This window comes from Amphiura filiformis, chromosome 16 (assembly GCF_039555335.1).
Source record: "Amphiura filiformis chromosome 16, Afil_fr2py, whole genome shotgun sequence".
NCBI lineage: Eukaryota > Metazoa > Echinodermata > Ophiuroidea > Amphilepidida > Amphiuridae > Amphiura > Amphiura filiformis.
The window spans coordinates 44,109,972-44,135,189 of record NC_092643.1 but is presented as its reverse complement, the minus strand read 5'-3'; the positions used below and the strand labels follow the sequence as shown (position 1 = coordinate 44,135,189).

Sequence of the window (25,218 nt, the reverse complement as noted above, 5' to 3'; positions counted from 1 at the left end):
TAAACATTGAGAACTAAACACAAAGTCGCATTAAAAATAATTACAATATAAACTGCAATACTTTTTTTTGCCATGTTTACCTTATGTTAAGATTTGTACACCGAGATAACAAACGTGACCAAAAAGCTATGTTATTGATTTAATTTTTGTATTATAACTAATAGTAAGACAAGAAAGATAGTGATTAAGTTTTGTTGCCATCCATTACTGTTACTTCTCTGCGTATAAAAATACAAAACTAATAAATTCGTATAAACGATGTTTTTAATGGTAGGAAAACATAATGTAAACTGTTACGGTCATTACACATCGATTTTGTCAATTCAAATGATTATCACCAAAATGTCATTCTAATCAATTTCTTGAATAAAACATCTACGAATTTTATTCTTTAATAGCTCTAAAATATAAGATTTGCTGTGTGTGATTGATTTTCACTGTAAAATTCATTTTAATTCTAAATGAGAAATGCAGTACTGTGATAAGGACTGTTATTTGGTAATATTCTGAAGGTACGAGTCATTGACTTTACCTTGCTTTACCAACGGCTATTTATTTTGTTACTAGAGTTTCAATTTTAAATCCATTCCTATACTACCCTTAATTGTTAATCATTTATCAATTTTAAATCCATTCTTATCCTACCCTTAATTAGTCACAGGCATCCGATTGTCTGTGAGAGCAGTTGTTGTTAACGTCTGTTTCAGGGGGCATGCAGGATCGCTCAAAGTGGGACATTTTAGACGTTGTTTTGTAATTGTAATAAAAAGTAATGATGATAAGTACATACAAGTATACATTTTTAGAAAGAAAATAATGCAAGGTACTCAAGTCAGGAGAACAAGTATCATGTTCTCAACTGTATTGTGCTTTTTGTGTATGTTTGTGAGGTCATTGATTTGTTATGTGGGTATTAAAAACTGTATAACAAAAGTGCAGAAGAATTTTTATTTGAATAAGCTCTTTCTAAACAATTTACGTCTTTCAACAAAGCAAGATTGTGTTTTTGTTTTAAGTTCTTTGTATCCAATACAATTAAATATTCAAAACTTTGCTAGTATTATATTACCTTATGATAAGTACACGTTACTACAACGGACAATGTTTGGGTTTTAATAGTCTACTCATTAATGTACCTTTACACCAAACGTTATTTAATTAATTCTGTACCGAATTTGATATATTCCATTCCATTCAGATATAGGCTACTATAGAAGTCAGCTACAATTGTAATTAATCAAGTACTTTTTTCACTTTGTTAATTGTTCATGTAATAAAAGAATGGTAAACATTGAAAAACTAAACACAAAGTCGCATTTTTAACATACAATATAAAATGCAACGCTTTTTGCCTTATGTAAAGATTTATACACCGAGATCGAGGTAACAAACGTCACAAAAAAGCTTTGTCGTTGATTTAATTTTTGTATTCCAACTAATAGTAAGACAAGACAACTGGTTCTTATGTTTTGTTGCCATCCATTACTGTTATTTCTCTGCGTATAAAAAGACAAAACTAATAAATTCGTCTAAACGATGTTTTTAATGGTAGGAAATACATATGGAAACTGTTACGGTCATTACACATCGATTGTGTCAATTCGAATTATTATCAACAAAATGTTATTCTGATAAATTTCTTGAATAAAACATCTACGAATTTTATTCTTTAATAGCTCTAAAATATCAGATTTGCTGTGTATGATTGATTTTCAGTGTAAAATTAATTTTGATTCTAAATGAGAAATGCAGTACTGCGATAAGCACTGTTATTTGGTAATATTCTAAGGTATGAGTCAATGACTTTACCTTGCTATACCAACGACTAATTATTCTGATACCGTTGTTTCAATTTTGAATCCATTCATATACTACACGTTAATTATTCATCATTTATCAATTTTAAATCCATTCCTGTTGTACCCTTAATTAATCGCAGGGATCCAAATATCTGTGTGAAAGGTTGTTGTTATAAATGTGTTATACAAAGGTACACTCAGGGTATATAACCCCATGTCCAGAGTAGTAAAGGTTCCGAATTTGGGACTATTTTGTAAACAATTTTATTATGCGCATGTGTATTGTTTAATGCCAGCTTCTTTCACCAGGTCTTTGGATGCTATATGTATCTTTTGATTAAACGCTCTAGTCGTGGCCTTTCACATGGTGGACTTTATCAAATGGGGGAGGGGCCAAGCTTGACTTATTCAACCTTAATGTAATAAGTAATATCACATTTGATCATAATAAACTTATATAGCCTTGAGCAGATGTAAGTTTCTTACCACAAAACAACAATGACAACCAGTGAAAGTAAACATCATAAATCATTAACAGCTATTTACGGATTCGGTGTTGTAGGATGAAGTATGCTTGGAAAGAGCAGATCATATGACATCTACGCGTATACTGCATTATTTTACATACTTTATTCTTACATTTAACCTGTTTATTTTTCCTATATGTGACCATCCACCACGAAACTCTCGTAAAGTCAGCCACCGGTCAATTATGTTTTATTTCGTGTTTAGAAAATATAAGCTTTAAAATAATATATCATTTGCGGAGTAATGGTTTGTTGAACTTTGCTCCTTCAGCAATAGGTACCTTTATATTTCGGTGCTACGTATGTCTATTTTTCCACATTGCTGGTAATAAAGATCAAACGGTCATAGTTGGCGGTCACTTCAAATCATCCCCAAGTCAACGAGGTTCAGGAATGTCCTCTCATTGGTAATTGTTACATCCCACCACTTGAACAGGATATAGCCAAAGCAAACAAAGACTAGACCTATTTAAGAATTCTATACATAGGTAGTAGCTTATTATCCTCTTCAACAATAGGATTAATGATTGTTTTTTAAACAGTTTTGGACTGTCACTAACAAAATGAGGAACATGTCGCAACAACTTGAGGTACATATGAATACAACCTTTATGCACATTTTGGGCTGTAGCTCAGAATACAATTTGCCGACTTTACGAGCGGTTTGTGATGGACGGTCACATATAATTATATATTTCTCTGCAGATATTCTTTAATGTTATCCTCTCCTCTCCTGACGAGTTTCCTAATTAATCACGTGATCTGCCTGTCTCTCTCCATCTTGTTTTTTAATATAAGATGTGTAGAGGTAAATCTATAATACGAAGTGTTGGGTTACATTGTAGCCAAATGACCAAAGTATTGCGTTGTGAGAAAATATATTTTCAAGTAAAATATGACAATGTGCTCGTGTTTTCATACTCACTTTGTGTCCAATGGTCATTTACTTGCAGAGCAATAACAAAGTGTTTTTAAATAACAGGGGGAAATAAATAATTTTAATTTCTTTAACAGAATACTCTATTCAGAGTACATAACCCCATCTCCTAAGTGGTAAAGTTGCTGAATTTGAGACTATTTTTTAATTTTTTACATTTTTATTATGCGCATGTGTATTGTTTAAAACATTGTGCCGGCATCTTTCACCAGGTCTTTGACCGCTATTATGTGTCTTTTGATTAAGCGCTCTTGTTGTGGCCTTTTACATGATGGACTTTATCGAATGGGAGAGGGGACTAACTGACTTATTCAACCTTAATGTAATAAGTAATATCAAATTTGATCATAATAAACTTATATAGCCATGAGCAGATGTAAGTTTCTTACCACAAAACAACAATGACAACCAGTGAAAGTAAACATCATAAATCATTAACTACTATTTACGGATTCGGTGCTGTAGGATAAGTATGTGTGAAAAGAGCAAATCGTTGTACACATACTTTATCATTTTACATACTTTATTCCTACATTTAACCTGTTTTATTTTTCCTACATAATTATATATACTGCGCCATAAATGTTTTAATAGATGCACTATCTAATCTGATTTTTCTTCCAAGTGTAAGGATACTTTTTGGCGCAGTATATTTCTCTACAGATATTCTTTAATGTTATCCTCTCCTCTACTTGACGAGTTTCCTAATTAATCACGTGATCTACCTGTCTCCCTTCATCTTGTTTTTTAATATAAGATGTGTAGAGGTAAATCTATAATACGAAGTGTTGGGTTACATTGTAGCCAAATGACCAGAGTATTGCGTTGTGAGAAAATATATTTTCAAGTAAAATATGACAATGTACTCGTGTTTTAATACTCACTTTGTGTCCAAGGGTCATTTACTTGCAGGGCAATAACAAAATGTTTTTAGATAACAGGGGGAAATAAATAATTTTGATTTCTTTAGGGGAAAATAAATAATTTTAATTATCTTATTTAGTTGTAACAGGTGTATAATGAATTGAATACATGAAAACAAAACCCACCCAAGTCCATGGAAAGTGATTTTTAGAAAACTAAAAAAATGTGTATATCATTTAATTCCTTCAGTTAGAGTTACCTGGGAAATAGGGCAAGTTTTACATTAAAATGAGTGGGTTGAACTGTATAGGTATGACGATTAGCATTTTGGGGACTTCGTGAAGGGTAATTCTGTATGCGGGACTTGGGTTTTTAATCACATAGTAAGTGTATTCTTTACTCTTTGCTCCCAGTCTTCCACACACTCGTTATGAAATGATCAATGTAATTTATGCCAAAGCTAACTACCATTTGCAAGATGCTGTGAACTACCAAATCGCAACACTTTAAAATAGTTGCTAAAATAAAATTAACTCAATTTTACCAAAGTATGGATTATGGTGGGTTTTGTATTCAGGTATTCAATTGTTAACTGAATTGTATCATAGGGTTAAATCAAAATATGATTTTGTTGATAATATATTTACATGTTAATACTCACCATACTTCTGGCGAGTCTTGTTTAGTAGTACTTTTTTAAATCAACACTTATGGGAGGCGCAATTTTCAAGCACTCTCCGATTAAATGTAACATCATCATGGCCATTCTTCGCGCATTGAGTAGCTGGACATCCAATTGAATGACAAAGCATTCATCTAAATATGCACTCACATGATTGCACAGTTGACCACGTGAAACATTAGTGGTCATTGTATAATGTGATACACACAGATAGTTAAGGGCATCGGTACATCACATTGGCCAAATAGATTTTTAAAATGGCGTTGACCATGTGTGGGGACATTTTACAAAAATAGTTTAACTTATATAATTATATATAAATCAACAAGTAAACATCTCTTTCAATATATGAATGGTACAAATAATAGGTTGTTAAATTCCTTTAAACTCTTTTGCAGACCATAAAATCCTCAAATGATTTAAACAGAATATAAAGGAGGTAGATAAAGATAAATATACACTTTAATGGGCCCCTGACAAACAGACAGGCAAGCAGCGTTAACTTCATAAACAATTTGTATCTCAAGTAACAATGGCGTGGCTTTGCTTTAAAAGACAGTCCCGTGATAACCTTTTCACTCACTCAAATCTACCTAAATTTCGCTGATCGATCCTACTGGTAACAGAATATGGCGCGTGCGATCGCCGGACTCACTATAAATGGATAGAAAGGAGTAAAATAAATATTGTTGAAAAGTTTCTTCTAGAGGGACTTGGCTCATCGATCATGTCTGGTCTTCTACGTACGCTGTCCATCTCAGATGTATTACTTGTTGCGTTCAAATGTACGATGAACTTAGGACCCGATTATTAACTCCACGCGGTGTCGACTGCAGACGACAAGTTTTAAAAAAAATTAAAAAATTGAAAAATGTTCGAATTGTAAATTTTCATGATCATATTTGGAATCAGCATGAAAATACATTAAAATGAGCACAAACAAGCCCAGTATTGGTTCAGAGGCTCAAGAGATAGCTCTTGATAATTTGCGAAATTTTCTTAAACTTGGATTTTTTTAAATGTTGAAGCCTATGGCTACGCAGAGCATGAACATTTTAATGTAGCTCCGTTTGAAATCCAATATTGTCTCCACTGTATATAATGGCGGTTATTAAAGCTCTTTGAATACCTATCTATCTTAAAGTCGGCACTTTCTGTGTTTGACCTAAATTCGCTACAATAAGATGCACGCGATACGATCAACAATTATTAATGTTATTATTTTGTTAATTATAGATGACTTGATAAACCTAGTTACCCATTATTATAGAGTTTCTGTTCTGTAATTTCTGTGTGAGGTTTACTTACGATATTATTTTAAAGTACTTGAAATTAGCCAACATCTTCGAGGGCCAGGACGTGCGAGCCCGCAGCATCGCGTATCGGGACCCACAGTGATATTCGCATGCTTTTGCACTAATTGTTAATTTTTAGATTGTCATCATAAATAGAATTCGAATCGTGAATAAGTAGATTCTAAATTGGTATGAATGAAATATCATTGTAAACCAAATTTATAATAATTGATCATGAAGCATGTCTGGTGTTGGGTAATTGGTTTTTAAGTGATAACAGTAATTGTTAAAGATAACGCGTGTTCTTATGAACATTAAGGTTATTAATTATTTTAAACTGTTGTGATTTGGTAGTTCACAATGGTATTACGAATGGTATTGAGCTTTGGCAAAAACTGCATTGCTCAATTCATAGCGATCGTGTAGAAGAATTAAAATATCACAGATATACTTTTATAGGTGCTGCGGTTCTTGAGTTACGTTGTAAAGAGGGCTGAAACAACAACACTTTTGTAATATGTAAATAACTCATTAACAACAATAAATTAAGCAAGTTTGCAAAGTATACGATTTGTAGAATGAACTTTTGCAAAACATCAAGGTGTTAATTTTCAATAATATATTGATCTAGATAATGAAAATCTATTTTTAGGTTGCTTAGACCAACAATACCTCGTCTACCCTTAAGAGCAATAATGAGAAAGGGTAATCTAAATTGGTTTCTTGATGAGGAGACTTCATATTAACACAGTTTTATGTACAATGTTTTGTTGCATTTATAATTCGGTATTGACTACATAATAGTGTGTGATAAGTACATTTTCTAGGTGCGGTATAACCGTGTGATATTTTTGCAATTCCATAGGATAGAACAATCCTGCAGCGTTCCCATTTTAAATATTATGTGATACAATGATATAAAACAGCCATAAACCTTGAACAGCGCATTTCATTAGCGCGTTTTTAATTTTTAAAAAGGTAGAATGAGCCAAATTAAATCCAATTTCGCACTTACAAGGAGTAAATAACTCGACCATGAAACCGGCTTAAAGACTCCCGAAGGTCAACTGCGGACTTTGGTTGAACCACAGATCCTGCAAAGATTGCAGGTTATTTCCCATAAATTAATATGTGTAAGCTGAAAACCATGTTCAGAAAACAATTTAAATAATAAATAAAAATAATAAATAAATAAATTAATTAATTAATAAATTAATTAATAAATAAATAAATAAATAAATTTCGGAATTTATATAGCGCTCTTTCCAGAGGATTCAAAGCGCTGTAATTTCGCTGCGTGGTGAATCATCACAATCAGATCGCATCAACTAGGCTAGTTGCAGCCGAACCCGGCGCAAACCTATCCGCACTTAGATTGTAACATCCACCCATTTTCTGCAGCTCCCCAAATTCCATTGGGTGAAGGAAGTTTTTGATAACGAAACAACTAATCACCGATTTTGAAAGCAGGAGGAAACCGGAGATCCCGGAGAAAACCTGCGAGAGCGAGCATGGATCGGATAAACCAAATGCACATGAGTCCTTGGGCCGCGCCGGGGCTTGGACCCGGGACCTCAGTGGTGCAAAGCGAGGGAATTACCGCTGCGCTAACTCGCCCTCCCTTAATTTAACAATTTTATCGCCAAAATTAGTCACTAACACCGAATTTTCCGGCGTATTTTGTTAATGTTTGCGCAATACTAGGTCATCAAGACTTTCAAATCAGTGTCAGTACACAGCCATTGGCATGACAGTAGTTTGAGGTTAACAGAAATGTTCACTATCTGTCAAGTGCTACTGTTAATCTTTTACAAGAAAGTGGCCCCGGCCTCTCTAAACAACTTAAACCTTAATCAATCTGTTATTTTGCAGCCGTAATTCATATGTACTGATTGGAGTGGCACATTTGTTCTCCGTGTAACATAATACATCAGCACCTTTTAGCCGGAATCTACCTCTATCGAGTTTGAAGGCATCAGTTCCATGATTCACGTCTTCAATGGGATCGACTACATATTGCGCATTAAATCCAGACTAATTCAGATTCTTGGAGATTTGCTTCATTCATAAGATGTTAGCCAATCAGCAAGCCACATGCGTACTGTGAATCAGGAATAAAGGCGTACATTGTGGCTATGTGCTCCTGCGTACTTGTTTGTGTAGCTAGAACAAGGAGTTGGGGAGAATAAGAATTTGAAAGTGTTATGTTTGACGCCATGTTGGATTTTCACACAAGTTAAGATACTGTGCGCATATAACAAATCAATCATGGAGGGGCACGCGTTCTCCTGTTTATTTCAGTGAACTAAAACTGAATCTAACAGCCACGTGTGGCTGACCTAAACTGTCTACAGTGACTTCACTAGGTAGCTTTTTCTTCTATAGTACACAGTAGGGCCCTATGTATAAACACTGAAAATAAACTGTTTACGCTGTAATCTAGTTAAGCACGATCAACATAACTTACGAATGCCTGATTAAGCAGCTAGTTGTCCGACTTGCAAAATAGCTGTCTACCATGGTTGCTCGGGCTTAAACGGGCGAATTTTGGATGGTTGAGTAAGACATGCTTGCAGCATATGAAACACCAAATGTCCCCATCTTTATTATACGAAGAAAACACGTGTGACAGTTTTGTCTTAAAAGTGTTAAACGTGAGTAAAACCATTAAGGAAGAGAAGTCTTAAGTTTCTTATTCTACAATGAAATATCTTTCTCTCCAATGATCAATGTCGTGACACTCAAAGAATGAAATTTCACCCTGCCTCTTATATACTCGAGCTAACAAGTAAGAAATATATCTAAGCACGTGAAAGAGGTGAGCACAAACAAGGATTTCATTAGCATTATGTATATATGTGACTTTGTAACAAATATATCTAATGCCTTGTCATGTTCGACGTGACCAAAATATTGTTGTTCGCCAATAGTTCATGACAATTTGTAACTCCTTTTGATATTTCTTAATGAATCAAATACGACAATGGAAGCAAAGAATCAATAATTACATAGTACAGCAATTGTCAATTTCGTTTTTGGTTTGAATGAAATTTTTATCATCACGCCGCGTTGGTCGTTGAAACTTATCTATATGGATGAAGCTTATCATATAATTGCGGCATAAAATGTCAGGCCACACCACGGAAAGTTCAAGCATGGCGACTATTAAGCAACGCGATAGGATCAGTTAACTACAAGTGCAGTTTACTACGCGGTCGTCTCCGTCTCGCTCTCTATAGGGTTACACTTTGCGAGCCAGGTATCAGCCGTATAATAAACGCAGAACTCACTTTATATGATAAACAGGAATTTTTTTTTTGTTAAATATTATTTTAAGAGAAGCATTCTGTTTAGATATACGTTCTTTGAATCTGTTTAAAACCCCGTTTGACAGTATATCATTGTAAGACAGTAAGTACGTATGTAAGTGTATTTCAAAACATACATTTAAAAGGTCAAACATGATATGTTTTGGTATCACTAACAGTGTACGATGACACATTCTCCAATAACCTTCTCACCTCAGAGTTTACGATGATAGGTATATTGTATACCGCCCATCATGGTCATCAATACCGCCCATTGACTACATACATCATTTTGATGCACCACGTGGTTAAGGTCAAAGGTAATAAATGCGAGTTTAAAAACGTCAAAGGTGATAATCCAGAAACTTCAACACAAATTTATGTTGTCATTATAGCTAGTCTGTTAAAATGATTATGAGGCTCAATAGTTCAGGCTTTTATTACTCACAATATAAGCTTTTAGACTGATAAGATAACTCGAGACATACTGATATACTATGGCGATGCTACATTGTACAGATGTTGTGGACTAATTGGAGAGGAGCTGCGAGAGAGCAGTATAATAGACAGGTTAAACCTGATGTCCCAATAAAACATGAAATTAGGTTAACAAAAGAGGCAATTCGTGATATTTTGTGGTTCAAGTCTATTCTATATAGTTAAAGAGATATACTAAAATTCCCTTCACGACTAGATTTGTTTCACGTGATATATAAAATGCACGAAATTCTAGCATTTCATCAATACCGCGTGTTACAAAATATCGCCCTTTTCACTTGACAGTAATTACACATTCATCAAAGCTATATACCTATTACAAATGACGGCAAAAGGCTTCACATTAGGAAATGTACGACTCATTTGCAACATGAATATATTAGAGGGATTAAGTTTTAGGAAATAAATGAAAAGGGGAATGGTGAAAATGAATACGAGGATATATTAACTGGAGTAAGTAAGTCGATGAGGACTGAGGCAGATGAATAAAATGGGAAAGAAGCTTTAGTTGCATCAAAAGAAGAGGCTATAGAGTAGGGGTGTGTAACTTTACTGACCCATCAGGCTATAGAGATAACGACTGCAACTGTGTGCGTAATTGGCCATTCCATTTAAAATCCACACTACCCCTGTAGAAGATTTTTGAACTATCTGCTACAGGGGGAATATGAATTTCAAATGGAATGAGTACATTAGGCAGCTCCATTCGAATTTCATACACCCTCTGAGAAAGATTCAGCCTGAATCTTCTACAGAGGGAGAGTGAGTTTCAAATGGAGCTGCTAATGTGTTAATTCCATTTGAAATTCATATTCCCTCTGTGGGAGATATTTCCAAAATCTTCCACAGGGGTAGTGTGGATTTTAAAGGTAACAGCCCAATGATCTTGTACTTTTTTATTTTTATATTTGAAATTTATGATCTCTTTTCTGCAATAGGATGGTTAATGGTTGAAATAATTAAAATACATTTTAATGAATAAATCCATCGGGCTACTCGAGTTGAAATCCTTACATTAAGGTGGGAGACATGACCTTAATCTCTCACACAGAGAGTGTGAATTTCAAATGTGGTACCTGAAAGGATGACCCCATTTGAAATCTATACACCCGAATACAGAGGGTGTATGGATTGCAACTGGAATAGATCTTACTGTCATCTTAACATTCTTTAATTTATATGACACCTTTAATGAATCAGTTCAGTTGCTTTAAAAATATTAATTTTCTGTCAACTTAACAAGCATGTATCCCAGACAAACCAAACGTTTCAGCATGCTCAGTCTAAAGGATCATGGTAATCAGCATGTCACAAGCAAGAAAGAGGTCGAAATCATATCGTTAGACAACTGTAAACCGATATATCAACTCTAATTTTTTTAAATAAATTTATAACATTGATTTATGATTATATCCTACTAGATTTCTAGTTTTTTGACATAAATTTAGTTTGTTGTACTGCTAATTTGCAACGTACACTCGATGGCCATCATTTTAAGAATCTATACCTGAAGAATTTATATCATGAAGGGGTGAAATATTTAGTAAAGCGTCAACAGCACAACATGCACAAGCAACAACAAACCATTAAGTATAGGTAAATTTGTTGTTAGAAGAAACCCAGGATGTGGTAAGTCTACATTATTTGTGGCATTTCGATATCACGTATCCATCGACCAGTACTCAACAGGAGGGCTTCATTACACCGCAAAGCGGATTGATATAAATATCTTTTGTATTAAACTTTACACAGAGTTACATACATATTAAAGTTTACAAAGATGACAACATGGCCTGTATGGGTTATTATCTTCCTTTTTCTTCACCCAAACAAATGAACAAAGAAGATACATTATTTCTTGCACAAAAAGGCGGTCTATTTTCTAAGCAAAGACACAAAATATTCCGTGCTGATCAAAGTATAACTGCGTATGAAAATAGAATAGAACCTTTTAGCACCTTTTAGAGTGACAACAAAAACTATGAATTCAACAATATAATATCAATAGCAGAATAAAAGTGCGGCACAAAATATTGCTCATTTTTTATAAGGAAAATCGGGTAATGGAAAATTTATATACATTAAAGAACAAAGGGTATGGTACCTGCAGAACAAAGTAAAAAAACAGCGGAACAAGCATATGAAGTGATAGTAGGAGGAGACGTATTAGCAGTAGAAGTAGTAGAAGAAGATGGTGAAGAAGAAGAACAAAAAGACAAGACCAAAGGAATAACAAAAGCAAAAACCAAGCAGATCAAGCGCAAAAAGTAAAGGAGGAGAAGACATAATAGTAAAAGAAGAAGAAAAAGAATGAAAAAAATGGAAGAGACAGAAAAATGAAAGAAAGAAAGAAGATGAACAAAAAAGGACCAAGGGAAGAACAAGACAAATGAAAAAAGGAAAGAGCAAAATCAGATGAGGAAAAAGAAGAAGATAACGATGAAGAAAATGAGGAAGAGGAAGTGGAGGAGGAATAGGAATAAGAAGAATTAGAGGAGGAAGAAGATGAAGAAGAGAAGATGAAGAAGAAGAAGATAAAGAAGAATATGACGATGAAGATGAAGAAGAAGAAAAGGAGGAAGAGGAGGAAAAAGAAGTAGAAAAAGTTAAAGAAGAAGAGGAATAAGAAGAAAAAGAAGAAAAAGAAGAAGAAGAAGAAGAAGAAGAAGAAGAGGAAGAAGAGGAAGAAGAAGAAGTAGAAGAGAAGAAGAAGATAAAACAGAAGACGACGATGAAGAAGGTGATGATGAAGAAGAAGAATATGAGGAAGAGGAAGAAGTAGAAAAACTTGAAGAGGAAGAAAAGAAGAAGAAAAAGAAGAAGAAAAAGAAGAAGAAAAAGAAGAAGAAAAAGAAGAAAAAGAAGAAGAAAAAGAAGAAGAAAATGAAGAATAAAGAGAAGAAAAAGAAGAAGACGAAAAAGAAGAAGAAGATAAAGAAGAAGAAGAAGACGAAGAAGAAGAAGAGTAGGAAGAAGAAGAAGAAGAAGAAGAGGAGGAGGAGGAAGTTGATGACGAAGAAGAAGGTAATGATGAAGAAGAAGAGGAGACGGTTAAGAAAAAGATGAGGAAGAAGAAGAAGAAGAAGGAGAAGAAAAGGAAGATGAAGAAGAAATAGTAAAAAGAAAAAGAAGACGCTGTACGATGAAGAAGATGATGATGAAGAAGAAGAAGAATATGAGGAAGAGGATGAAGAAGAAAAAAAGAAGAAGAAAAAGAACAAGAACGAGAAGAAGAAGAAGACGACGAAGAAAGAGAAGAAGAAGAAGAAGACGACGACGACGAAGAAGAAGAAGAAGAAGAAAAAGAAGAAGAAGAAGAAGAAGAAGAAGAAGAAGAAGAAGAAGAAGAAGAAGAAGAAGAAGAAGAAGAAGAAGAAGAAGAAGAAGAAGAAGAAGAAGAAGAAGAAAAGAGTAGGAAGAAGAAGATGAGGAGGAGGAGGAAGAAGATGATGAAGAAGAAGAAGGTAATGATGAAAAAGAAGAGGAGGCGGTTAAGAAGAAGATGTGGAAGAAGAAGATGAAGATGAAGAAGAAGAAGAAGAAGAGGATGAGGTAGGAGGAGAAGAAGAAGAAGAAGAAAGGGAAGAGGAGGAGGATGAGGAAGGAGAAAAAGAAGATGATGATGAAAGTGAAGAAGATGAAGATGATGAAGAGGAAGAAGAAAAGAATTGAATTAGCAAAAGTAAAGAAAAATAAGAAGGAAGAAACGAATGAGAAGATGAAGGAAAAAAGAATAACATTTCCATACACATTATAATAAAGGCTGTGACTAAGGGAGGTTATTTTTGCCAATGAACAACATACTCTTGCAATAAAAGTCAGGGCAGTTGGAGGGCAGCGTCATATTTTGTTGGCTAGCCGTTTGACATCGTTTAGGAATATCCTGATTTATAGCAACCATATGTCATATACCATATGTAGCCAGGGTTAATGAACCGACGGCAAACTATATGATTTAAAGTTAGCGCCATTGATTCATTTTGTGGCAGAAGAAGAAACATTTGAAGACCTGAGCGCAAGAAGACCGTAAGTCCACTTGGCCCCTCAACATGTATACACTAAAGTTGCGTATAGTTTCGTATAGTTTGGTAATGTTTTATACATGTTCAGGGATCAAAACAAATCTTTCACAACCTTTCATGATGTTTTCGACCTGGAACATGTATTAAACATTATAAAACCCAAAGAAACTATACGTAACTTTAGTGTATACATGTTGAGGGGCCAAGTGGACTTACGGTCTTCTTGCGCTCAGGTCTTCATTTGTTTTGCTCTGAATTCTACTTAGCTCATATGTTAAAAATCTGCTAACTCTTTGTGACACTTGATGTATTTAACTTATTGTTATTTGTTACGGAAACTTGCCTCTATAACTCCGATGTTGTGGTGTTGAGGTCATATAATATTAAGTATGTCACCTATTTCTAGATGCTATTATAAATTGTATTGTAGGTTTTCATTATCACACATGAGAGAACGTTGTCGCTCCTCATGAACACTAGGAGAACCTACATAAATCTAATCAATATTAATTTGCAGAATTGTGCAAACATGTACGGGTACATGCATCACATTTTGACCTTATGTGCTCTAATAACATTAATTTCTAATTTCAATCGCAACTGAAGAATGTACCAAGAACATGAAAGAATGCACATTAAGCACGCGAATATTTCTAAGACACAATAATTGATTAGTCGAGACTGCTGTGTATATTTTCAATCTAAATAAGAGTTAAGTAGAAGATGCGAAGGTGAGTTTGAATTTCTGTACTTGCTGATTGGATTTATTATTTCTGTAAGCACTTGAACATTTTGATTACTATTTCAATTTGGTAGATGGGATCTAGAAGTGCTAGTATATATCGGTATGAAGATCTAAATCTCTTCTGAAAATCGTCTTTTTAAAAGGAAAATGTAAAGTACGAGTGAAATATATTTCAATTTAGGAATGAGGCAGCAAATGCTATTATAAATCTAAAAGTGTTTTATTGATTTATCAGGTTAATAAATTGGTTAAAACAATATGAAAGTTATGCAGTTTTCACTTAATGTGCCAAAAACAGCACATAGTTTTTCTCTACGACATTTTCTGACAAATACAACGCGTGCTTTCACAATGTGTTTAATAAAACAACTATTGTATAAATATTAAGTTCGTTATTGACAACACAGCATTGATTTTAATATTATATTGCATATGGTTTACATTCCGTGGTATTCGTTACATTTCAGAGTATAATATCATTTACAATTGAAGTATTAATTGATGTATTCCATTGGATTTCATTCTTTGTAAACCTTTGTTGACATATATAATATGTGATGTTAATAATGGCAATGTTATATTAATGTTATAGAAAAATGGAATTAATATAAATTGAAGAATTCAAAATCTGCATTTGAAGACCTAAACGAAGTGAACGATATTGAATATAAAAGGTCAAATGCATTGATATTCAGTGTCAATATTCAGTGATATTTTATCCTAGGGTGATTTTCAATTTGACATCGACCTATCACTTTCAGATAGTCGCAATGGGCTATTCCATTTAAAATCCACACTACCACTGTGGAAGATTTAGCTAAAGTCTTCCACAAAGGGAGTATAAGTTTTGAATAGAATAGACAATTGGGTAACTTCCATTTGAAATACTCACTCCAGTTGTGGAAGATATAGGTAAAGCTATAATACAGAGGGAGTATGGGTTTCAAAATGATTAACTCTGACTAATTACATTTGAAAAACATACTCCCCTGAGAAAGATATTTCCAAAATCTTCCACAGGGGTGGTGTGGATTTTAAATGGAACAGCCCAATGATTGAAAGAAAACGAGGTCTTGGCGTCACCTATTGTATGTGACCCCTATGTGGGTAATTACTGGTCTCGGAAATGTGTATATACATGTATACCCCCTAGTTAATATAGTCTCTGTGACACGAGACACAAATTTATTTACATTTTCACGCCCCCAGGTGTACTTATGCCGCACAAAGCTTGACCACGTGTCTCTTTCGCTAGTTTCAAATGACTGTGTTTTGGCACTGGCATTGGCACATTTTAATTGAAGCTTTTGTGTTGCTATTCACTTGTCAAAATGGTGTACTTGTGTACGCAATGTCTGAGTTTTAATTGAAGTCTTGTGCTGCCTTTTATCAATATCAATTGCGCTGCTTTTGCAAGTTTAATTGAAACACCTCGGTTGTATTTCTTTTTAAATTATTCGACGAATACCCGGCAATTTATAAAACGTGACGAGCTGAATGCAACAGACAAGCAGAGGAGTGTGTAAGCTTACATTCATGCCCATCTTGTTCTAAATATTCTTTAGTCTCTGCAATCTTGAAATGCAAACAAAAGAACAATACCAGTATCTTCTCGATTTCTCATCACGCAACGTGAAAAAGGTGGTAAAATGATAGTCAGTGTTGATGCTACTATATACAGGCAGGTAAAATTTACAGCGTCGTTTGTCAAGATGGTTTATAAGCGTATATGAATTTATTATTCACTGTTGTTGTTTCAAATTATTTTGATAACTTATGGTAATTCCACGCCTCGTAGAAGTCAATCGACAGAAAGAAAAGAAATTCAACTTAAGGGTAAAAATTCCATGAATCATATGATTTGGATAATTAATAACACTTCAGGATTCGAATACTGTAAATTACCTGTTCCATGATTTAGTGTTAATGATCATATTATTATAATTAATTAACAACAGAAATCGTTTTTGAATATAGAGTGGAACATCAACATCTGATATTGTAAGTGATTATGCTTGGGTGACAACTGAGTCGCAAGAAAACTACGTACATCAGTTAGAAAGGTAATCTGAGACCCTAGTAAACAAAAAAAGATCCTCTGTTTGATAATAACAACCCTTAGGCAATAGCAACCGTGAAGCAGGTATATATAATTAAAATTATTCAAAACTTAATTAGTAAACATTAAAGAAGACACGAGTGTATTTCAATTGATGATCCAACAAACACTGAAACTAGTAGGTGTTTAACATAACGCATAATCCACCATTGCGTTGTTATAGGGAATAGCATATTTTGGGTATAGTCTGCAATGAAGATCGTATCCCGAAGGTACACTTCCGGTTTCACCCTTCATCATTTTTTTGTTTTTTTGTTTTGGCATGTTTGAAGAAAAAAAATGGTTGCTGTTCATTTCGTATCTCCTACAGGTTGATTTCTATTTAATGTATTGTAAGACTACGACAATTCATTGCCTGAATCTGATATCTGCCTGGTAAGCTTATGATATTCTTTGATTGTGCATAGCGTACTCAATATTGATTTCACTAGCAATGAATTATAGTATTAATTATGAATGCACATTTATAGATAACTTTAAAGTGAACGCAAGAAAGCTTAAAAATGAATATTAATTAACTTAGGATGGTTAAATATAGATATACTTACTCGTTGGTGCGCAAGATATTAGACTAAAACAAATCAACATATAAATGACACGTCTTCGGCAGATACATTTCCCAAATCTAGTCCAATCGTTGGTCGCCATTCTTTCTTCTAGACCAGTGAATGTGTTCCGCTAATTGAATCCGTTATCCTCTAACCTTGGGCTTAATGTCACTTAAAGCTCTTCGTATCATAATCGAATATCCGATGACGCATATAACTACATGGTGTTGATGGTATTGGTTCTTCCGTACAAATCTGGTTCCACTTCGGTTCTAAAGTTAAGTTTTAAGCGAGAGTTCGATCAGGATGGAATCCACGCTACACACAAGCCGCATGCTGTCTGCTGTGGACAGTAAAAGTAGCAGAGACTCAAGTTAAATTTCAACAGTATTTCGCCATCGATGATTGACGCGTGGTTGGAAAATTGCAACAACATACGATAAGTGATAAAAAATGCGGTAGTTTTATCAAATCAAATGTAATAGTAATACTTTTTATTTGTCATGTCTTGAAAGTTGAATTCCGTAAGCATTCCATGACGATGAGGCCGCCTTACAACTTTCAACCTTGGTTCTTCCTGACCGTGGCCATGCGCTATTTCTTAACCTGTGTCAAACAGCTGGGTATGCCCCATGCATATTACCTATCGTATCGGTTGCCACATTGATAACACTACTGCGCATGAACCTGATTGAGTAGCGCTTGACGCAAGCGCAATGCACTGTCTCTTCCAATCAATTTTCGCCCGCTGCTGTCCGCTTGGCAGTAGAGCATGTTGTGCGGGAAACAGGCCAGGCAATACCGTAAACATTACTAACGGGATGACCGACTCACCATAGGTTCCTGTACGTAACAAACAGATTTAACAATTATTAGCCCGCTCCCATATCCCTTGAGTTCACATACTGATTAGAAATTGAACATCCCATAGAGAAATATAAATACATATTAAAATACGTAGGTAGTAACGAGTTTTTCAAACGGTAGGTTAGAATGGGAATGGTTAAAAAAGAAGTGGCAAAAAATGCCTGCAAAGAATGATACAATACACCGAGCGTGTGAGAGGATTGCCTATGGGACGGGTTCTTCTTTTTATTAATTTTGCGGGACATGTATTCCAGGCTGAATAATGTTTGCCTTATATACCAATAGTGTTGCTGTATATTTTTGTTTCTTAAAACCTCATTTGATACATTTCAGATTGAATTATTTACACATTAAGGGGATATAAATAGGCTATAATCTAATTTTAATTCTAAACCGTTTTTATATCGGCATAATGCCAAACAATCGGTGCCACCATCTTAAAAAATATAGTTTTGATATTATTTAATGAAAATTAATGTTTTAATTTTAATGAATATATAATTAGCCAATGAGGCACTTAAGAAATGAAGTATATAATAGCTAAAATAGGTTCAAAATACTCTCCCGCATGAAGCAGCTGAATAGCTTTAATTCGACCGGTAATCGTTTGTGCACTGGTTCAAACCCCACCGGTTCTGATTTTTCACACTTTCAATTCACATTATTTTTGGTTATTTACTGCTTGAGATTTGCATCCTTTGTATGCGATCTACACTTATATTCTCGTGTCCCAGATTTTCATACGTCCTACTAGGTTAAAATAAAGGCCGCTGGTTTCAAATGACAATGAAACTTAAATTACAAATATCTTGATTTTTTTTCAATTCATATGAAATGTGTGATACACCAATATTCAAGCAAACGACTTAGATATCAATGTTCACGTAGCCTTTTATCGCTTGCTTATTATCATCCATGAATATGATATTGATGTATTCATCCACCAATACACCGTGATATTAAATATCAAAACCGCTTTGTTTCCACCTGCCCAGTGATTCAATTTTCGTTTATATTTCTTTTATGTACGCATATTTTGCAAAGCATAAAAATCAATGAGAGCATCTAATTGATGGAACTTGGAGCCATCTCGTAGTTGTGTGCTTCTCCGCCTGTCTGATTAAAATCTGTAAGATTGCTTAAAGATGGACATGAGATAAACATGGCCTTGCGATGTTTCCTGGAGTTTCTTAATAAACACTCTGGGCAATCAAATAACATTAGCAGGCTTAGTTCTATCACCAGGGAACTACTTATAGTAAATCAAGTGTGTAAGCGTCATAATACTTATACCAGTACCAGAGAGAATACTTACAGAATGTAATAGATTACATGTAAACAACTGCTTCCTTATATATAAAACTGTCCCCAAAGGTTTTGTGTAAAACTTTTATCTGAAGGAATTGTAGTAAGAATTTGGTCGTGTCAAATGTTGATTGTTTGGTCACAATAGTCCAAAGGTATTTTGTTCCTTATTATTGTTGTACGTCTTTGACCAGAATACAATCGGTAGACGATGTTTTTCAATACAATTTTGACACACATATCTTTCTGTTACTTAAGGCTTGGAAATAATATAAAACAATTAACATTTGTAGTTATTGTTGTCATTTTGAATAATTTTGCTGAAAGAAATCTCCACAGGAGAAGAATTCCGATTAATATTATGACCATGGTGCAATCTGTAACCGATGACGTCTTAATACAATTCGAAAAAGCGATCCTTTTCCAATTTCAAACACTGCACCTGCATTTTACACGGTATTAACCCTGGAACTACGAAGGTTGTACCAACCCGCGTAAGATTTTTTATCCGTCATAAAAAAACGCGCGTGTTTACGCCCAAACGACCTAATCGTAGAACCATCCTTTGCGCTCATTTTAGTGATAAATGTTTTACCCCATCATCTCAAAAATGACCATAGAGGAGTGGAGATTGTTGAGGTTCTTGACATTTTGCTTATTAGTTAGGTTAAAATAATACTCCTGTTATATTAAGCAGAAATTTTGCCTATACATTTGTTCATAGCCAGAATTACCCAAATTTGCAATTCGCGCTCACATTAAGACGTCATTTTGTGGGGCATGTTTGTACTTATTTTGATATCAATGGATAGAGGAGAACCACAGCTACACATTGTACCAAATATAACTGTATATGACGTTTATAAATGAAATTTTGTTACATTTTCATTAAGTGCAAAACTGTTTTTAAATAGACAAAACATCGTTTAGCAAATACATCTTCAATTTCAGAGTCTCGAGTCTCACGTAAGATAATGACAAATATGTTCATACATTATCATTCAACATGTTCAATGACCATGGCAGTGAATTCGTATTTCACTTTGAAATAACAACATTATTTCATTTGGCAACTAATCTACTCCTATATTCATCTGTAATCTTTCTTTAATATTTTTCCGCCATTTAATGTTATGTGAAATCGGTAAAACCACGATGTGCAAGCAGTTTAATTTTTCCGTGACATCAATTTTCTTTATGACATCTATGTCAATTTTCATTGTACATGTCAATGGAAGTAGCCGACGGCTTATTATACATTAGCGTCTGGATGTCATTAACAGTTTTCTTATTTCTATCTTAAGATGTCTATTCATTTACCGCTTATCATAAGAGCATTGTAGCTGTAAAACATTTTAACACGAATGTAAAAATGTCTCACACGAATCAAAGTTGAAACGGAAAGCATGAAAAATAAAAACTTCTCAATGCGGTACATGTGTTACTGAGGGCTCTCGTGGTGCACCTTGAGGCAATGGGTGTTTTGTTTTTAAGGACTACTTGCTATCTAGAGCTCCCGGGTGTGTAAGAGTAAGCGAGAATAAAAAACGCACTGATATTGTATAATTGTGACACCTTGTTATCGGTGGCATCTCTATCGTACTCATTTTGCTTGATGTGATCTTGCATTTAGTGGTATATGTCAGTCGTGCCTAAACTACTAACTTCACTTACATTTGGCATCTAAAGTGATATCAGAATGGAAAGCCCACTGCTTGATCGATTATTCAAGTAAATGTGAGTACACATAAAAAGGTTTGGAAATAAGATACACAAATAGAGGTCGGACCGATATCTCACTAATGTCCACCAACACAACAACCTACATATCTGGATTTGCATTTGTACCTTAACAACTGCTTATAAAATAACGAAAATACACGATATTATGTGAATTAGACAAAATCAGAAATTCGTTTATGATTAATTTGTACAACTACTGATATATAACAATATACACAAGGAAAGTATAAATATTAGACCACTTAAATATTTTTACATGAAATACGAAAATAAAAACCGTTTGTAGAGGACCGTATTTTTGTCAAAGTTAAAAAATAATTGATTAAACTATGTAAATCAGTATTGTGTCAATGAATTCAGCGCGGTTATATAACAATTTTACGTCGTTGTTAATTTTGATATCTTATCTTATTATTTTTAAACCGGCCTTTTATTCTGTCTTTCATTAAGTGTGCCTCCTTACGTTTCTCAAAAACATCATCTTTATGTTGTGATTTTCGCTCTTCTTGTATGTCACTGAGATTCTTTAATTTATTTCTCATTTCTTTTACCATCGTGTTTTCCCTCTTTTCCCTTTCAATATGGTCTCGCTGTAATTTTATCATTACAATAATTTCAGGTTAATTGAATGTCATACAACAACTACCTGCTCTACAAAACACAATCTCATTTTACCATTTACCTGCTTTACTATAGACTGAGAAGGGACAACAGGACATTCAACAGCAGTGACAACAGCAATAGCAACAACCAAGTATTGGTTGTTGATGTTTCAAACACAATTCATCTTTAACTCTCAATGTAGAAGGAGAAAACCCATACTACATTATCATTTGGTGGTGTACGACCAACAAACCTCGTTTTTTGCTTCAAACACTATTCGCATTTTTGACGCCAATTAGCAAGTTAAACGCCATCTTTACCTCCTCAGACAGAAACTTTATCTCTACAGGTTTAAGTCATTGAGGTGCAAACACTAGGAGCTAATGTAATCGCATTTCCATTGGCGCAGTTCAATAATTCCCATTCAACCATCATAGCTCCAAATTTGACCTCAAGTTGTTGAGTATGAGTTTTTGTACCCACATATTCAAATGTTATTATAAAAGCATATTGGGGTTACAGAACTTTGTTCTGGTGGTTGAGTTTATTTTGAATCCAAGTGAAATCAAGTTCCTGAATTCATCGTATATTTCAATGCATTCTACTTGGTTCGGTCAAAATGTGAAATACAGTTACTCGTCGTTCAACATGCGCTTGATATATATGTTTTGCACGAAAAAATGTAGCCATTTCAGCCATACTGAGATTTTGCAGGCTTTGTAACAAATATATAATTTAACTAAAAGGTCCAATTGTAATGTTTTAAAGAAACATTTTCCTGATTTAAAAACGTCTGTACAAACAACACGCCAGTATAATGATCTGTGTTAAGTTCTATAACTCCAATAACTCCATAGCTCCGTTTACATAATTGATATAAATAGGCTGTGATCTAATTTTAATTTTAAAACGTTTTTACATCGGCATTATGCAAATACGAGCAGGCCACCATCTTTAGAAAATAGGGGTTTGAAGATTTTTTTAAATGAAAATTAATGTTTTAATTTCAATGAATACGTAAGAAGCCGTTGAGGCATTTGCAAAATGAAGTCATAATGGCTAGCATTGCTTGAACATTAATTTGCTCCTGTGACATAGCTGAATAACAATAATTCGACCGGTAATCGGGTGTGTGCCAGTTCAAACCCTACCGGTTCTGATTTTTAAAAATATTTTTGCCTTGGGATATTTATTACTTGGGATCTGCATCCTTTGTATGCGATCATCACTTATATTCTCTTGTACCGGATTTTCTTAAGTCCTACTAGGTTAAAATAAAGGCCGCCTGTTTCAAATGACAATGAAACTTAACCATAGCACTATTGAGCCATGTTTTGTAACACGGACTACGATTTTCAATCGTCATATACCGTTATATTTGGTACCGATGCATAGCTATGGGTCTCCTCTATTCCATGTATTCAGTGATACCAAAATAAGTATAAACATTCCCCACATAATGTCGCTATGACGTCATAATGTGTGGGCGCCCATGCAAATTTGGGGAATTCTGGCTGTGTACAAAAATATAGGCAAAATTGATTTTAGGCTAAAACTTATACGAAAGTGCGATGTTCACCAAAATGTCTGTTCAATATAAAAGAAAATGACTATTTAAATCTAACTAACCAGTAAAATGTCAGTAGATCTTGGAATAATTGTACAAGAGCGAAATGAAAATCATTGATTTTACTATAGAAACCAATGGTGTGCCTCACACCCTGTTCATTTTGATGGCCGGTCCTGTCCCCGGGTAAGGTGCTGATATCAGTGTTCACGTAGCCTTTTATCGCTTGCTTATTATCAGCAATGAATATAATATTGATGTATTCATCCACCTATACACCGTGATATTAAATATCAAAACCGCTTTGTTTTCACCTGCCCTTTGATTCAATATTCGACTTATATACTTCTTTCATGGATGGATATTTTGCAAAGTACAACATTAATGAGCGCATCTAATTGAGGGTTTTTGGAGTCAACTCATAGTTGTGCTGCTTTTCCGCCTGTCTGATTAAAATCTGTATACGAATGCTCAAAAATGGACTTGAGGTCTTGTGAAGTTTCTTGAAGTTTTTTGATAAACACTCTGGGAATTCAAATACATCGATTTTTATTGTCTAAATCAATATATTATTGAAAAATAACACTTTGATGTTTTGCAAAAGTTCATTATACAAATCATATACTTTGAAAACTTGCTTAATTGCTAATAAGTTATGTACATTTTACAAAAGTGTTGTTGTTTCAGCCCTCTTTACAACATAACTCAAGAACCACAGGACCTACAAAATATTTCTGTGATATTTGAATTCTTCTACACGCTCGCAAGGAAATGAGCAATGCAATTTTTGCCAAAGCTCACTACCATTCGCAAGATGGTGTGAACTACCAAATCGCAACACTTTAAAATAGTGTATTACCTTAACAGGCTTACTTCTACCACAAGGGAACTACGTATTGTAAACAAGTGTGTATGCGTCATAATATTTATACCACGACCAGAGAGAATACTTGTAGAGTAAGAGTAAAATAGATTACATGTAAACAAATGCTACCCTGCATATAAAAAAAGTTCCCCTAAGAATACAAGATTTTGTGTAAAACTTTTGTCAGAAGGAATTGTAACAGAATTTGGTCGTGTCAAATGCTCTTAGAACCTAACAAAGGTATCTATTTCTTATTATTGTAATACGTCTTAGACCAGAAAACAACCGGTTGACAATGGTTGGTTTTTCAATATAATATGAAACACATAGCCATATTTCAATTAAGCTTCAAAAATATTAGAGAACTATTATGCTTTGTTGTTATGTTGAATGATTCTGCAGAGGAAAATCGCAACAGGGGAAGACGAATGAAATAGATTTCGTGTAAACAAGTGCTTCCTTATAAATAAAAAATATCTCTCCTAAGAATACAAAGTTTTGTATATAACTTTTATCAAATGAAATCATAATAGAAACCTGGTCAGGTCGAATGTTGATCGTCTGGTCAGAATGCTGCTAGCATTTAACAAAGGTATTTTGTTCCTTATTATTATTATACGTCTTTACCAGAAAAGAATTGGAAGACGATGTTTTTCATTATGAAACACATATCTATCTGTTATTTAATGCTCTGCGTGCTAGCCACGCGCTTCAACAGAAAAAAGTTTTGAAATATTTTCTCAAAATATCAAGAGCCATCTTAAGTTAAGAACTACTGATCCTATACCAGGCTTGTTTGTACTCATTTTAATGCATTTTCATGCTGATTCCAAATATGGTCATAAAAATTTACATTTATGAAATTTTTGAATTTTAAACAAAATTTGAAACTAGTCGTATGCAGTCGACACCCGCGTGAATAGA

At 34.2% G+C, this 25,218-nt stretch overlaps 1 protein-coding gene across 3 annotated transcripts in view; it reads right to left on the bottom strand.

The window, feature by feature from the left end:
- LOC140136047 (neuronal acetylcholine receptor subunit beta-4-like) overlaps nt 1–18,017 on the bottom strand; it is a 134,357-nt gene extending 116,340 nt beyond the window's left edge. The window contains exons 1-2 of one of the 3 annotated variants that reach the window (XM_072157749.1): nt 17,836–18,017; nt 17,345–17,687 (exon numbers count right to left, since the gene is read on the bottom strand). In XM_072157749.1, the coding sequence (XP_072013850.1) occupies nt 17,345–17,444 (100 nt within the window). In that variant the 5' untranslated portion in view covers nt 17,445–17,687; nt 17,836–18,017. Of the gene's footprint in view, nt 1–4,788; nt 4,806–17,344 lie in introns of those variants that run through there. The other 2 variants (XM_072157748.1, XM_072157750.1) reach the window with 2 other exon arrangements.
- Between the last annotated feature and the right edge of the window lie 7,201 nt (nt 18,018–25,218).